This window comes from Hemiscyllium ocellatum, chromosome 2, assembly GCF_020745735.1.
Source record: "Hemiscyllium ocellatum isolate sHemOce1 chromosome 2, sHemOce1.pat.X.cur, whole genome shotgun sequence".
Classification (NCBI taxonomy): Eukaryota; Metazoa; Chordata; class Chondrichthyes; order Orectolobiformes; family Hemiscylliidae; genus Hemiscyllium; species Hemiscyllium ocellatum.
Genome location: NC_083402.1, coordinates 27,803,280 through 27,816,958, shown reverse-complemented (window position 1 = coordinate 27,816,958; position 13,679 = coordinate 27,803,280). Strand labels below are relative to the sequence as shown.

General features: G+C 43.3%; 1 protein-coding gene across 2 annotated transcripts in view; it reads right to left on the bottom strand.

The window, feature by feature from the left end:
• LOC132826896 (protein WWC2-like) overlaps nt 1-13,679 on the bottom strand; it is a 242,194-nt gene that overhangs the window by 57,684 nt on the left and 170,831 nt on the right. For both annotated transcript variants that reach the window (XM_060843176.1, XM_060843185.1), the window contains exons 8-10: nt 5,234-5,307; nt 3,703-3,945; nt 2,077-2,166 (exon numbers count right to left, since the gene is read on the bottom strand). In XM_060843176.1, the coding sequence (XP_060699159.1) occupies nt 2,077-2,166; nt 3,703-3,945; nt 5,234-5,307 (407 nt within the window). The remainder of the gene's footprint in view (nt 1-2,076; nt 2,167-3,702; nt 3,946-5,233; nt 5,308-13,679) is intronic.

Sequence of the window (13,679 nt, the reverse complement as noted above, 5' to 3'; positions counted from 1 at the left end):
AATATTTCTTCATAACTTCCATCCCTTTAGATTATGACTTAAGGGTGGTTATGTGTAAGTAAATAACTATAACCTTCTGAAAACGCTGATCAGTGCCCCCAAAGGTACATCAGCAAGTTATTAATACATTGCTGATGAACATTTAACTGAATATTGTGGGACAGTTTCAAACCTCCAGCATCAGAATAAAAGTTTTGAGACTACAAATCGTCACTTAAAATTCTTTCAATTCCCAGAATACTTTGGGAAGAATTAGCTTGATTACAGCAAAGAGACAGCACATCACAACATGGAAAGGAGTATTTCTATAATGTATTACAGGATATTAAAACAGTGAATCAAAGGAGGAGTCCAACGTGCGGATGGGATGGATAGGAATGTAATTTTTCTATTAATTGAGGGGTCAATAACCTGGGGGTATAGATTTAAGGTAGCTAAAAAGGCTAGGTTAAGGATTTTATTTTCACTCAGAGGGTGGTGGGACTCACTGCCTAAAAGGATAGTTGAGTCAGAAACTATCATAATGTTGGTTTAGAAATTCACTGGTTATGTCATAGTCTCCAGGAAAACGGAATGAACGTGGTCAGATTGTTGTCATAGAATCTCTACAGTGCGAAAACAGGCCCTTCGGCCTAACAAATCCACACTAACCCTTTGAAGAGTATCCCACCCAAACCCATTCTTCTACATTTACCCCTGACTAATGCACCTAATCCAAACATCGCTGAACACTATAGGCCATGCTGCCACCCATGCTGGTGCTCAGTCACACTGAGCCTTTGTGAGGCCAGGCTATATTTAAGTCAGGGTGGCATGGTGGCTCAGTGGTTAGCACAGCTGCTTCACACCGCCAGGGACTTGGGTTCGATTCCAACCTTGGGTGACTGTCTGTGTCACAGTGAGGAGGGAGAGCTGAACACTGTGGGAAAAGGGAGAGGGGAAGGATGAAAGTGACAAATGGTGGTGTAAACATATAAAGAACAATATTAAAGATGGAAATTTCATGCAAAAAAACTGGTTTGAAATTGCATGCCTTGTCTAGTGAGTCTAACCTAACTAAAGACCTGACCTATAAAACACAAGAACAAGATGGAGTAAATAATGACAATTAGTTTTGATCTTATATGAGAGTTTGGAAAGCCTTGTAGCAGCAAACAGGAACTTTCTTTGTTGCAGTCATCTATTACTTTAGTCTTGAAAGGAGAACAAATCACAATGAAATACAAATTCATAACAACTTGGTAAAGTGCAAACATCAGACTGATTGAACCTCAGCTGATTTGAATTCAGAGGTTTTGTTCCATGTACCTAGGTCTACATCTCACAGAGATTTATGTTACTGTGGCTGTGTTGGTAGCACTCTTTTTGCTGAGTCGGAAGGCTGTGAGTACAAGTCTCACACTGGAAATTTGAATGCATAATCAAATTGGACATTTTTGTGCAGTACTGAAGAGGTGCTGCACTATTGGAGGTTACAATGAATCCCCATCTGCCCCCTCTGTTGGATATGAAAGATCTCGCTTTGAAGTAAAGCAGCAGAAATCTTCTAGATGCCCTGGCCAATATTTAGCCCTGAGCCAACCTCGCTGAAACAGATGATCTGCTCATGGCCTGCTCATGGGATTTTGTTGCGTGCAAATTGGCGGCCACATTTCCTACATTACAACAACAACCACATCCGCACCATTGGAAGAGATTAGGACATTCTGTGGTCAGAATTAGGCTAAATAAATGAAGGTTCTTTTTCTCTTTACAAGCTGTTTACTCCTCAGTTAGTAAATCAAGAATAAAACAGATTCAAATACTGGTTGGCTACTGCAGTACATTTTCTGAGTTTATGCAAAACAATTATATTTACATGCTGAGAGGGTAATGAATTGGAGGATTGATGAAGGTAATAGATTTTGAAAGCTATATGTAGTGCAGGGTACAGTTCCCATGTGACTCAGACCAACGAAGTAAATTTAAAAGTGAGAAATCTCCAGATAATCATTCCTTCAAATTTATTCAGAATAAATTTATAAGTAGTTAAATGTAAATGGTTGAATTTTCCATGAATTTCACAAGAACACATACCTTTTAAGTTGTGAATGTAGATACATGATTAGTTGTGTCGTATCTTCAAGATGCTGCACAAGCCTTTTCCTCTTCTCATGTAATTTTAGTCTAAAAATAAAAGCAATAATAGATTAGCTTCAATAAATTGCTACATCTATGAAGCACAGTGTATAAACTAAACGCAAAGGCATCAGTATAAACAATATTTATAAAAATCTGTTCCAATCCATATGCCATCATATCTGTGCCAGAGTATATTTCCCTTGTTCTCTTGTACTTAAAATGTATTGAATATGAATATCATAGAGTCATAGAAATCACACAGTTTTGAAGATGCCTATTTGGCCCATTACATTTTCTACAGTTATTCTGAACACAACCTAGCTGCTTCTCATATCTCCTACAATGACATTTCCTTCAAATTTATCCATTTTGAATGCTACATTGAATCTGTATCCAGCATTCTATCAGGCAGTGTATTTCAAGCCCTAATCATTCTTGTATGAAGTCAGAAGTCACACAACACCAGGTTATAGTGCAACAGGTTTATTTGAAATCACAAGCTTTCGGAGTGTTGCTCGTTCATCAGGTGAAGTGCAGGGAAGCGCAATGTGCCTGTGAGCTTCCCTCCACTTCTCCTGGCAAAGGAGTAGTGCTCCAAAAGCTTGTGTTTCAAATAAACCTATTGGACTATAACCTGGTGTTGTTTGACTTCTGATTTTTTCCATGCCCGTCCAACACCAGCACCTCTACATCATTCTTGTACAATAAAACTTTTCCTCATGTCACCTTTGGTTATTTTATGAATATCCTCAACACTGTTCTGTTTATCAACCCTTCAGCCACTGATAATTGTTTCTAGTTTTCTTAATGATTTTAAACAACTCTAACAAGTTTCCTCTCAACTTTCTCTGCTCTGTGCAGCACAATCCTATCTTCTTCAGTCTATTCACATTTCTGTAATTCTTTATCGCTGGAGATATATGTTTTAATTTCTTCTGCACTCTCATTAAGGTCTTCATACTCTTCTTAAAAGTGTAGTACCCAAGATTAGACAGTAGACTCCAGCTGGAGTCAAACTGCTGTCTGATACAGGTTTGGCATAATTTTCTGTTCTTTTTCCCTGGCCTCTCTTCAGAAAGCTCAGCATCCAATTTGCTTCATGAACTTCTGTGTTAACCTGGTTTGCCTTCAAAGATCCATCTGCAACACTCTCTCTTCTTACACCTTCGTCCCTCCCATCAATATTTAACAAGAACTTGAAAGGATGCAGAAACAATTTACAAGGATGTTGCCAGGGTTGGAGGGTTTGAGCCAGAGGGTGATGCTGAATAGGCTAGGGTTATTTTCCCTGGAGGCTAAGGGGTGACCTTATAAAGGTTTATAAAATCATGAAGGGGCATGATAGGGTGAATAGCAAAGGTCTTTTCCCCAGGGTACAGGAGTCCAAAACTAGAGGTCATAGGTTTAAGGTGAGAGGACATGGGTCAAATACCGGCAAATGGGATTAAATCAATTTAAGATATCTAGTTGGCATGGAAGCATTGGACCAAAGGTTCTGCTTCCATCCTATACATCTCTCTGACTCGAAGAAGCCACTCGGATGCCTCTATGTTGACCTATAGGATCCCTAGGCTCTCAGACCTCTCAGCCAGCGCTTCACTGGGTGTGTTTGGTGCAGAATGCAGCTCCTCTTCCAACCGCTTCCTCTCTGCTTCCAGCCGCATTAAGTCATCCCGGGAGCATTTCCGCAGGGTCACAAACTGCAGTTCCTTCAGCAGTTCTTCCTTCTCGTTAATCAGCATCAGCTTGTCTCGCTCAACATCAAGCATCCCTGGCCAGACATCAGAGTCCAGCTTTGACAATTCAATCTTTATGTTTGCTATTCTGAAATAAAGGAAATGTAATAAAAACATTGTGTTATTACAGCTTGCCTGTCTTACATTACCCGAAAAACTCATATTAGTTGTACTTTTGCACATAGTTGAAAAATGTGTTGCTGGAAAAGCGCAGCAGGTCAGGCAGCATCAAAGGAGCAGGAGAATCGACATTTCGAGCATAAGCCCTTCTTCAGGATTCCTGGAGAAAGGTTTATGACCAAAACGTCGATTCTCCTGCTCCTTTGATGCTGCCTGACCTGCTGCGCTTTTCCAGTAACATATTTTTCAGCTCTGATCTCCAGCATCTGCAGTCCTTACTTTCTCCTTTTGCACATGTCCAAGAAGTGCAGATAGATAGGCACCTACAAATAAGAAACACAAGTATGCCATTCTGCCCATCTTGCCCATGCCAGCATTCAATAAGATCTGCTTTTACCTCAAACTCCATATTCACCAGTCTCCAATAACTACTGACTCCCTTGTCAATAAGAAATCTTTCTACCTCTTCCTTAAAACGCTTCAATATCCCTGCTTCCACTGCTCTCTGAAGGGATTTTCAAAGACTCACAACCGTTTTAGAGACAAAAAAAGTCCTCCCCAACTGTGAGGAATGGGTCACCCCACGGAAAGGTTGTGAAAGTATAACTAAGTGAGAAAATCCCGAAGGACAGAAACAGAAAAGATAATTAGCTGGCTAATACAGGCTGAGAGAATAATATCTTCTTATACCATGGGCAGTAATACGAGAAAACAGAGCATTTATGAAAAAATTTGGAGTGTTTGCAGAATTTATTCCCTAGTTTCTAAAATCTGTCAGGGAATAATTACATTCACAGAATCACCAATCTGTGGGTTGGTAAACAATTCAGGTTTTTTTTCCCCATTCACAGTTAAAGGGAAGGAAGGTTCTGCAGCCTATGACAAAACAGAAATTCTCAGCAATTTGAGAATGGGACTCCTGGAGATTGGTGCAAGTCGTCAAATTGATGAGTACAACACTGTCACCAGTCTGCATAATTAACAGAGATCTTATTTGTTTGGAATCTGTGTCCTGTCCCCTGCAATCACAGTTAGCAAGACCAGGGTCGGAAAGCACTGGCTAAATCTCTTGTTCCATTTTAAGCAACAAGTGTAGGGGTGAGGAAGTGGAAAGACGGACTCTTGAAAAGATCTTATTGATAACCACCAATGGAAAGTGGATAAAAATTTTCCGTTCTACCCTGACCCTCCTGATGAGAGAAAATGCAACAAAAGATGCACAAAATTGTAAAATTTATTGTTGAGGGAATATCTACCTTCTCTTTGCTTCTTCATACTGAAGACTTAGCCTGACCTTCTCAGCCAGATTGGCTCGGCTCCTTGGACCAATCTAGAAAAAAAATTAAATAAAATTTGATGACATATTCTTAAAATTCTTTCTCTCTTTAATGTCACAAGTTTTTTGAGAGAATACTCAAAGCAATTGTGCAATAGAAGGCATGAACCAGCCCATAGTCGTGATTCAAAACTTCGAGTACAGCATTGTTTGTTGCAATCAAATTTCAGATGAAATCAATAAATACCTGGTATGGTAGCTGGTTTCAAAGGTGTGCCAATTTCCACATGGCATGGCTGAACAAACACTATACTTGCATAAGAAGGATGGCAAACATCCTGGCAGCAACAAAGAATGAAGGAGGATAATGAGACTAACACAGAAGAAAGCCTACCTTTATGTACTGGGACATTGGCTCAGTTGTATTCATAACGTTCAGGATCTCATTCCCTCACCCTTCATATTCACTCACTTGCACCCACCCCATGATCCCACCATTCTCTTTCTCATTTGCAACTATATGAAGAGAAAACTTTTCAACTGATATGCAGGTATCCGTTTTTATTTCCAGATTGCATTATTATGAATGCTTAACTGAGCTCCAAGGCTGGAAATTAACTCAACCTTGTAGGAAACATTGACACAGCTTATAACGGAATACTAGCTTTCTTTGATCAACATTCTCATTACCTTATTAACATAATCGTTTTTTGAAGAGATTTTTTTCAATGCCAATGTAATTATTTATGCAAATATCAGGGTGGAAAATGAATTCAAGCTTTTGGAAGTTATTACGAAGAACACCATATTTGATGATAGCTTTGTGAGAAGGTTAAAGGGCCAATGCAATGCAAAGGGAATGTTAACAAACAACATAGAGCAATACAGCACAGAACAGGCCCTTCGGCCCTCAATGTTGCGCTGACCTGTGAACTATTCTCAGCTCATCCACCTACGTTATCCCATCATCATCCATATGCTTATACAAGAAATGGATGTTTTTCTTACCCCTCAGGAATAGGGTCTGCCAAAGTTCATGACTTTTGTGCATCAGTGTGATCCATAGTTCTTAACAAAATGGCTCCAACACCATCCGAGGTGTGTGTGTGTGTGTGTGTGTGTGTGTGTGTGTTTGGTGTGTGTGCATGCGCGTGTGTGTTTTAGAAATGTCCTCTCTTGCAATGGACCCAGCAAGGGCTGGAATGCAGCCTGTGGGTTCATTCAATGTCTGAACTTATTCCTCTCCAGCACAAAACTACCAGATACACGAAACAGGATGGTAACTTTGAAATTGGATCAAATGCATCATTTCTAAATACTTCCCAGCTTGACTTGACACCACAAGAGTCCAAGGTTATGTTCAGTTTGAAGTGTTAATGTCAGGCTTTGACAAACCATGTGAATATTGCTGGTTAATTGCCCAATAGCAGTAAGTCATTCAACTTCAGTCTACTGACTAAATGTGGTATAGATTCCCCATTTTCGCACCACCGGTGTGAAGTAGAAGAACCAAATGCAAACATACAGATTATCAATGGCTTTTAAACCCAGTGACGGTACAGAACAAACACATGGCCCCCAACAAGTCAACAGAAATACTGTTTATAATTATTAATTCAAAGCTAACTAGCTCATAACTATTTCTATCCATTTATTATTTGTACACTAGGTCACATAATACAGTATTTTCAATTAAATAGTGTCGCAACGTAATTACATTTTCACCCTTGGATTATGAAGCCTCTTCACATTTGGCCAAACAGTTGCAATGAAAACATGATAAAGTCAACTGAGGTCGATCTGATCTGAAGTTGGCAAACATCACATGAACTGAGAGTCCTTCCAGGGACTGGCCTTAAAGCGATTAAAATTTCTACTCAATTAGCATTCCAGTGAACAAAATATCAGATCATGCCTCAAATCTATGCCCTAAGCTGTTTACTTTGAAGCTTGACCTGCATATGACTCGGATTTATCATCATATGCTTACAATGCCATCAGCAAATGCTCCAGCGATCAGATAGCAAGTTCTAATTGTAGTAAGGGTGCAAACTTGGCTCGAGGGAACACGTTGCTCAGACTGCTTTCTGAAGAAATTAATTTCATACATAATCGGATAACAAGTGAGGGTAAACTACCTCCTATCTATAACGAATATGTAGTGTGTCAAATGGATTGGAATGTCAGCAGAGTGTGCCCGTCAGAAAAAATATATGTAACTCCAAAGTCCTCATGTGGCTAATGCCAGCACAGGATTCCAAGGAGACCAGCAGCCCTTGAATGACTTACGTTTCATACACAGCCATGTCCTCGGAGTGGGCAGGCTCTTCGCTTGCAATGTATCAAAGCTTCATTCTGTTCTCATACAAAGTTGTGAATTTGCCATATTTTCCAGACAGAAAGAGTATCAGGAGCAAACTCAGTGGGGTTGATTTCATTTCTCCCGGCTTAAGGATGTGAGGTCAATTATTCCCAGGTTTCTGTGATTAACTACGTCTGCTCAGGCTACAAATTTAGAACATTATCATTTTCTGAAACAACACTCTTTCTGGAACAGAGCCTGCTGAAGTTAACTGAAACAACTATCAGGAAGCATCTGCTAAGACACTGGGTTTGAGTTATGGAGAGAGACTGAATAGGATGGGGTTATTTTCCCTGGCATGTCGAAGGCTGAGGGGTGACATTTTGGAGGGTTATGAAATCATGAGGGGTATGGATAAGGTGAATAACCAAGGTACAGGAATCCAGAACTAGAGGACATAGGTTTAGGGTGAGAGGGGAAAGATTTAAAAAGGGACCTAAGGGGCAGTGTTTTCACATAGACGGTGCTGTGAGTATGTACTGAGTTGCCAGAGTATGTGGTGGAGGCTGGTACAATTACAGCATTTAAAAGGCATTTGGATTGGTATATGAAGGGTCAAGAAGAATATGGGTCAAATGCTGGCAAATGGGTTTAGATCAGATGGGATGGTTGATCAGCATGGATGATTTGGACGAAAGGGTCAATTTCCATGCTGTATGACTCTGAGTAGATCCAATTGTGCACATGTGTGCAAAAACAATGGAGGTGTAGGAGGAGAGATTGAAAGGTCAAGACCTACAAATGATAACTAATGAAGAGTTACAGCTAGACGGAAACATTTTGGGACTTTTCCAATAACAATTTGCATTTATGATTAGATTTGATCCCCTACAGTGTGGAAACAGGCCCTTCGGCTCAACAAGCCCACACCGACCCTCTGAAGAGTAACCCACCCAGACCCATTTCCCTCTGACTAATACACCTAACATTACAGGCAACTTAGCATGGCCACTTCACCTGACCTGCACATCTTCGGACTGTGGGAGGAAACTGGAGCACCCGGAGGAAACCCACGTAGACACAGGGAGAATGTGCAAACTCCACACAGACAGTCACCCGAGGCTGGAATCAAACCTGGGATCCTGATGCTGTGAGCAGGAGAATTAAATGTGATTTGTAAGCTTATAGAAAGCTGTGTTGAGTTTTACAGACTGAACGACTGTTCCTGGGCTGTACCATGGGAACATTTGAGGGGAGTAGGCCATTCAGCCCATTGAGCCTGTTCTGCCATTCAAACCAATCATGGCCAGTCATTCACAGCAATTCCTTTTTCCCATACCATCTGCATATCTCTTCACCTCATAGGTATGTAGAAATCTGTCAGTCCCACCTTAATCAGACTTATTGTTTGAGCTTTCATCACTCTCTAGGATCAAGAGTTTAACATTCTATGATTCAGTCACAGTGTGCCAAATGAAGGCAGCGTGAATTGCTTCAACATTACAATGTTGTGAATACTGAGATACAGACCATTAAACTAGACGGGATTGAGGTTCACAAGGAGGAGGTGTTCACAATTCTGGAAAGTGTGAAAATAGATAAGTCCCCTGGGCTGGATGGAATTTATCCTCGGATTCTCTGGGAAGCCAGGGTGGAGACTACAGAATCTTTGGCTTTGATCTTTATTTCATCACTGTCCACAGGAATAGTGCCAGAAGACTGGAGGATAGTAAATAATGTCCCCTTGTTCAAGAAGGGGAGTAGAGACAATCTTGGTTATTATAGACCGGTGAGCCTTACTTTGGTTGTGGGTAAAGTGTTGGAAAAGGTTATGAGATAGGATTTATAAGCACCTTGAGATCAAGCTGATTAGGGATAGTCAGTACGGTTTTATGAAGGGTCAGTCATACCTCACAAATCTTATTGAGTTCTTTGAGATGGTTATCAAACAGGTGGAGGAGGGTAAAGTGATTGATGTGGTGTATATGGATTTCACTAAGACATTTGATAAGGTTCCCCGCGGTAGGCTATTGCACAAAATACTGAGGCATTGGACTGGGGGTGATTTAGATGTTTGGATCAGAAATTGGCTAGCTGGAAGAAGACAGAGAGTGGTGGTTGATGGTGAAATGTTCATCCTGGAGTTCAGTTACTAGTGGTGTACAGCAAGATCTGTTTTGGGGCCACCACTGTTTGTCATTTTTATAAATGACCTAGATGAGGATGTAGGAGGATGGGTTAGTAAATTTGCAGATGACAATAAGGTGGGTGGAGTTGTGGATAGTGCTGAAAGATGTTGCAGGTTACAGAGGGACATAGATAATCTGCAGAGCTGGGCTGAGAGGTAGCAAATGGAGTTTAATGTTGAAAAGTGTGAGGTGATTCATTTTGGAAGGAGCAACAGGAAATAAAGAGTACTGGGTTAATGGTAAGATTCTTCATAGCGTAGGTGAGCAGAGAGATCTTGGTGTCCATGTATATAGATCCCTTGGAGCTGCAAATGTGTTGCTGGTCAAAGCACAGCAGGCCAGGCAGCATCTCAGGAATAGAGAATTCGACGTTTCGAGCATAAGCCCTTCATCAGGAATAAGAGAGAGAGCCAAGCAGGCTAAGATAAAAGGTAGGGAGGAGGGACTAGGGGGAGGGGCGATGGAGGTGGGATAGGTGGAAGGAGGTCAAGGTGAGGGTGATAGGCCGGAGTGGGGTGGGGGCGGAGAGGTCAGGAAGAGGATTGCAGGTTAGGAGGGCGGTGCTGAGTTGAGGGAACCGACTGAGACAAGGTGGGGGGAGGGGAAATGAGGAAACTGGAGAAATCTGAATTCATACCTTGTGGTTGGAGGGTTCCCAGGCGGAAGATGAGGCGCTCCTCCTCCAGCCGTCGTGTTGTTGTGTTCTGCCGGTGGAGGAGTCCAAGGACCTGCATGTCCTCGGTGGAGTGGGAGGGAGAGTTAAAGTGTTGAGCCACGGGGTGATTAGGTTGGTTGGTTCGGGCGGCCCGGAGGTGTTCTCTGAAGCGTTCCGCAAGTAAGCGGCCTGTCTCACCAATATAGAGGAGGCCACATCGGGTGCAGCGGATGCAATAGATGATGTGTGTGGAGGTACAGGTGAACTTGTGGCGGATATGGAAGGATCCCTTGGGGCCTTGGAGGGAAGTGAGTGTGGAGGTGTGGGCGCAAGTTTTACATTTCCTGCGGTTGCAGGGGAAGGTGCCGGGAGTGGAGGTTGGGTTGGTGGGGGGTGTGGATCTGACGAGGGAGTCACGAAGGGAGTGGTCCTTGCGGAACGCTGATAGGGGAGGGGAGGGAAATATATCCCTGGTGGTGGGGTCCGTTTGGAGGTGGCGGAAATGGTGGCAGATGATACGTTGTATGCGGAGGTTGGTGGGGTGGTAGGTGAGAACCAGTGGGGTTCTGTCTTGGTGGCGGTTGGAGGAGCGGGGCTCAAGGGCGGAGGAGCGGGAAGTGGAGGAGATGCGGTGGAGGGCATCGTCGATCACGTCTGGGGGGAATCTGCGGTCCTTGAAGAAGGAGGCCATCTGGGCTGTGCGGTGTTGGAATTGGTCCTCCTGGGAGCAGATGCGGCGGAGACGAAGGAATTGGGAATATGGGATGGCGTTTTTACAGGGGGCAGGGTGGGAGGAGGTGTAGTCCAGGTAGCTGTGGGAGTCAGTCGGTTTATAATAGATGTCTGTGTTGAGTCGGTCGCCCGAGATAGAAATGGAAAGGTCTAGGAAGGGGAGGGAGGAGTCTGAGACAGTCCAGGTGAATTTCAGGTCGGGATGGAAGGTGTTAGTAAAGTTGATGAACTGTTCAACCTCCTCGTGGGAGCACGAGGCAGCGCCGATACAGTCATCGATGTAGCGGAGGAAAAGGTGGGGGGTGGTGCCAGTGTAGTTGCGGAAGATGGACTGTTCCACATATCCTACGAAGAGGCAGGCATAGCTGGGGCCCATGCGGGTGCCCATGGCAACTCCTTTAGTTTGGAGGAAGTGGGAGGATTGAAAAGAGAAGTTAATCAGGGTGAGGACCAGTTCAGTCAGTCGAAGGAGGGTGTCAGTGGAAGGGTACTGGTTGGTGCGGCGGGAAAGGAAGAAGCGGAGGGCTTTGAGTCCTTCGTGATGGGTTTTCTCCAGTTTTTCAGATTTCTCCGGTTTCCTCATTTCCCCTCCCCCCACCTTGTCTCAGTCGGTTCCCTCAACTCAGCACCGCCCTCCTAACCTGCAATCCTCTTCCTGACCTCTCCGCCCCCACCCCACTCCGGCCTATCACCCTCACCTTGACCTCCTTCCACCTATCCCACCTCCTTCGCCCCTCCCCCTAGTCCCTCCTCCCTACCTTTTATCTTAGCCTGCTTGGCTCTCTCTCTTATTCCTGATGAAGGGCTTATGCTCGAAACGTCGAATTCTCTATTCCTGAGATGCTGCCTGGCCTGCTGTGCTTTGACCAGCAACACATTTGCAGCTGTGATCTCCAGCATCTGCAGACCTCATTTTTTACTTATAGATCCCTTGGAGCCTGCTCTGCATTTCAATAAGAATATGGCTGATCTGATTATGGCCTGCACTCTACAATCTTGGCCATCCTTGACACAGTTTGACTTCCTTGCTCATCAAGAATCTGTGTAGCAGTAAAATGAATAATTAAGAGATTAAAGGAACATGAATAAACCTACTTATAAGTCGATTAGGCACCATTGCAATCCAGAAAAAGTTTCAGGTGTCAAATTAATTTGGTTGAATTAATCAATATCCCTAACTGGAACTGATTACCTTATGTAACATAAAGCAAACAAATGATCAAGGCTGAGAATTAGCACATTATGAACTAGAAGATGGAAGTGTGAAACAATTCAAGGCTGACTGACTGATCAGGATATTAATGTTCAGGTAAAAAAATGTGATGTTTTGCATCAACATTTCAGTAAGTGTAGTATTTCATAATCAGATAAGATCGAAGGTATGGTGTCCGAATGATTCTCGTTCTGAACTAACTACCTATCAGTTCAAAACAGAGCAGATCACACAACCAAATTCCATGAATCAGAGAACTTGTGGCCAGGATCAGGAAAACAGGCAGTGAAAACTGTCAAACTGTGATTAAACAAATGGGAATTTGCCACCTCTAGATTAGACTTACAGTGTGGAAACAGGCCCTTCGGCCCAACAAGTCCACACCGACCCGCCGAAGCGCAACCCACCCATACCCCTACATTTACCCCTTACCTAACACTACGGGCAATTTAGCTTGGCCAATTCACCTGACCCGCACATCTTTGTGACTGTGGGAGGAAACCGGAGCACCCGGAGGAAACCCACGCAGACATGGGGAGAACGTGCAAACTCCACACAGTCAGTCGCCTGAGTCGGGAATTGAACCCGGGTCTACAGGCGCTGTGAGGCAGCAGTGCTAACCACTGTGCCACCGTGCCGCCCACAAGATGTGACCCCAGTCTTACACTGTCGGACTGACTTTTATTATCGTCATGAAGGTAAGATGGGTAATAAGTGCCTTGTGAAGAATGGTGTACTGACGACAAGAAGACCCAGGGATCCCTTAGAGGCTAGGCCAATTCTGTGCTGGAATAGCTGCACTAGGGTCAAGGAAACCAAATCCCTGCTGGAAAAGCCCTTGCCAAAGTTAGGTCGGATTCATGCTGGAAGACCGAGGCAGGGATCAAGAAAAGAATTTGGGCAGAGCAGGGTCTCTCAGGGGGCAGTTCTCATCAAGCAGATCTGATAGATAGCACTTCTTGTTGGGAGGTCCCCAGAGAGCAGTCTTCTTTGAGTAGACTTCATCAGGCAGATGGAAGATGGACCACAAGGAGAGGAGGAAAATGGAGGGAGGAAATTCCTCATATCTCGGCTATAGAGCAGGATGCTAATCCCATCACTTTATCGAGATTGAAACATTCTGTGCTCACAGCCTGTTTGTCCTCTGATATCCCCAATTATCACAGTTGTTTACTTTCCTTTATCTAAGTACCTAGGTATCATATCTAACCCGCTGCTTCTTAACAAACATAATAAACTAGCACAAAATTGCAACAAATATTCAGCTGCCAATATTGGTAACTGTGACCATGAACCCCCTAAAATCAATGTCCATTAAATCTGTTTCTTTCTCCA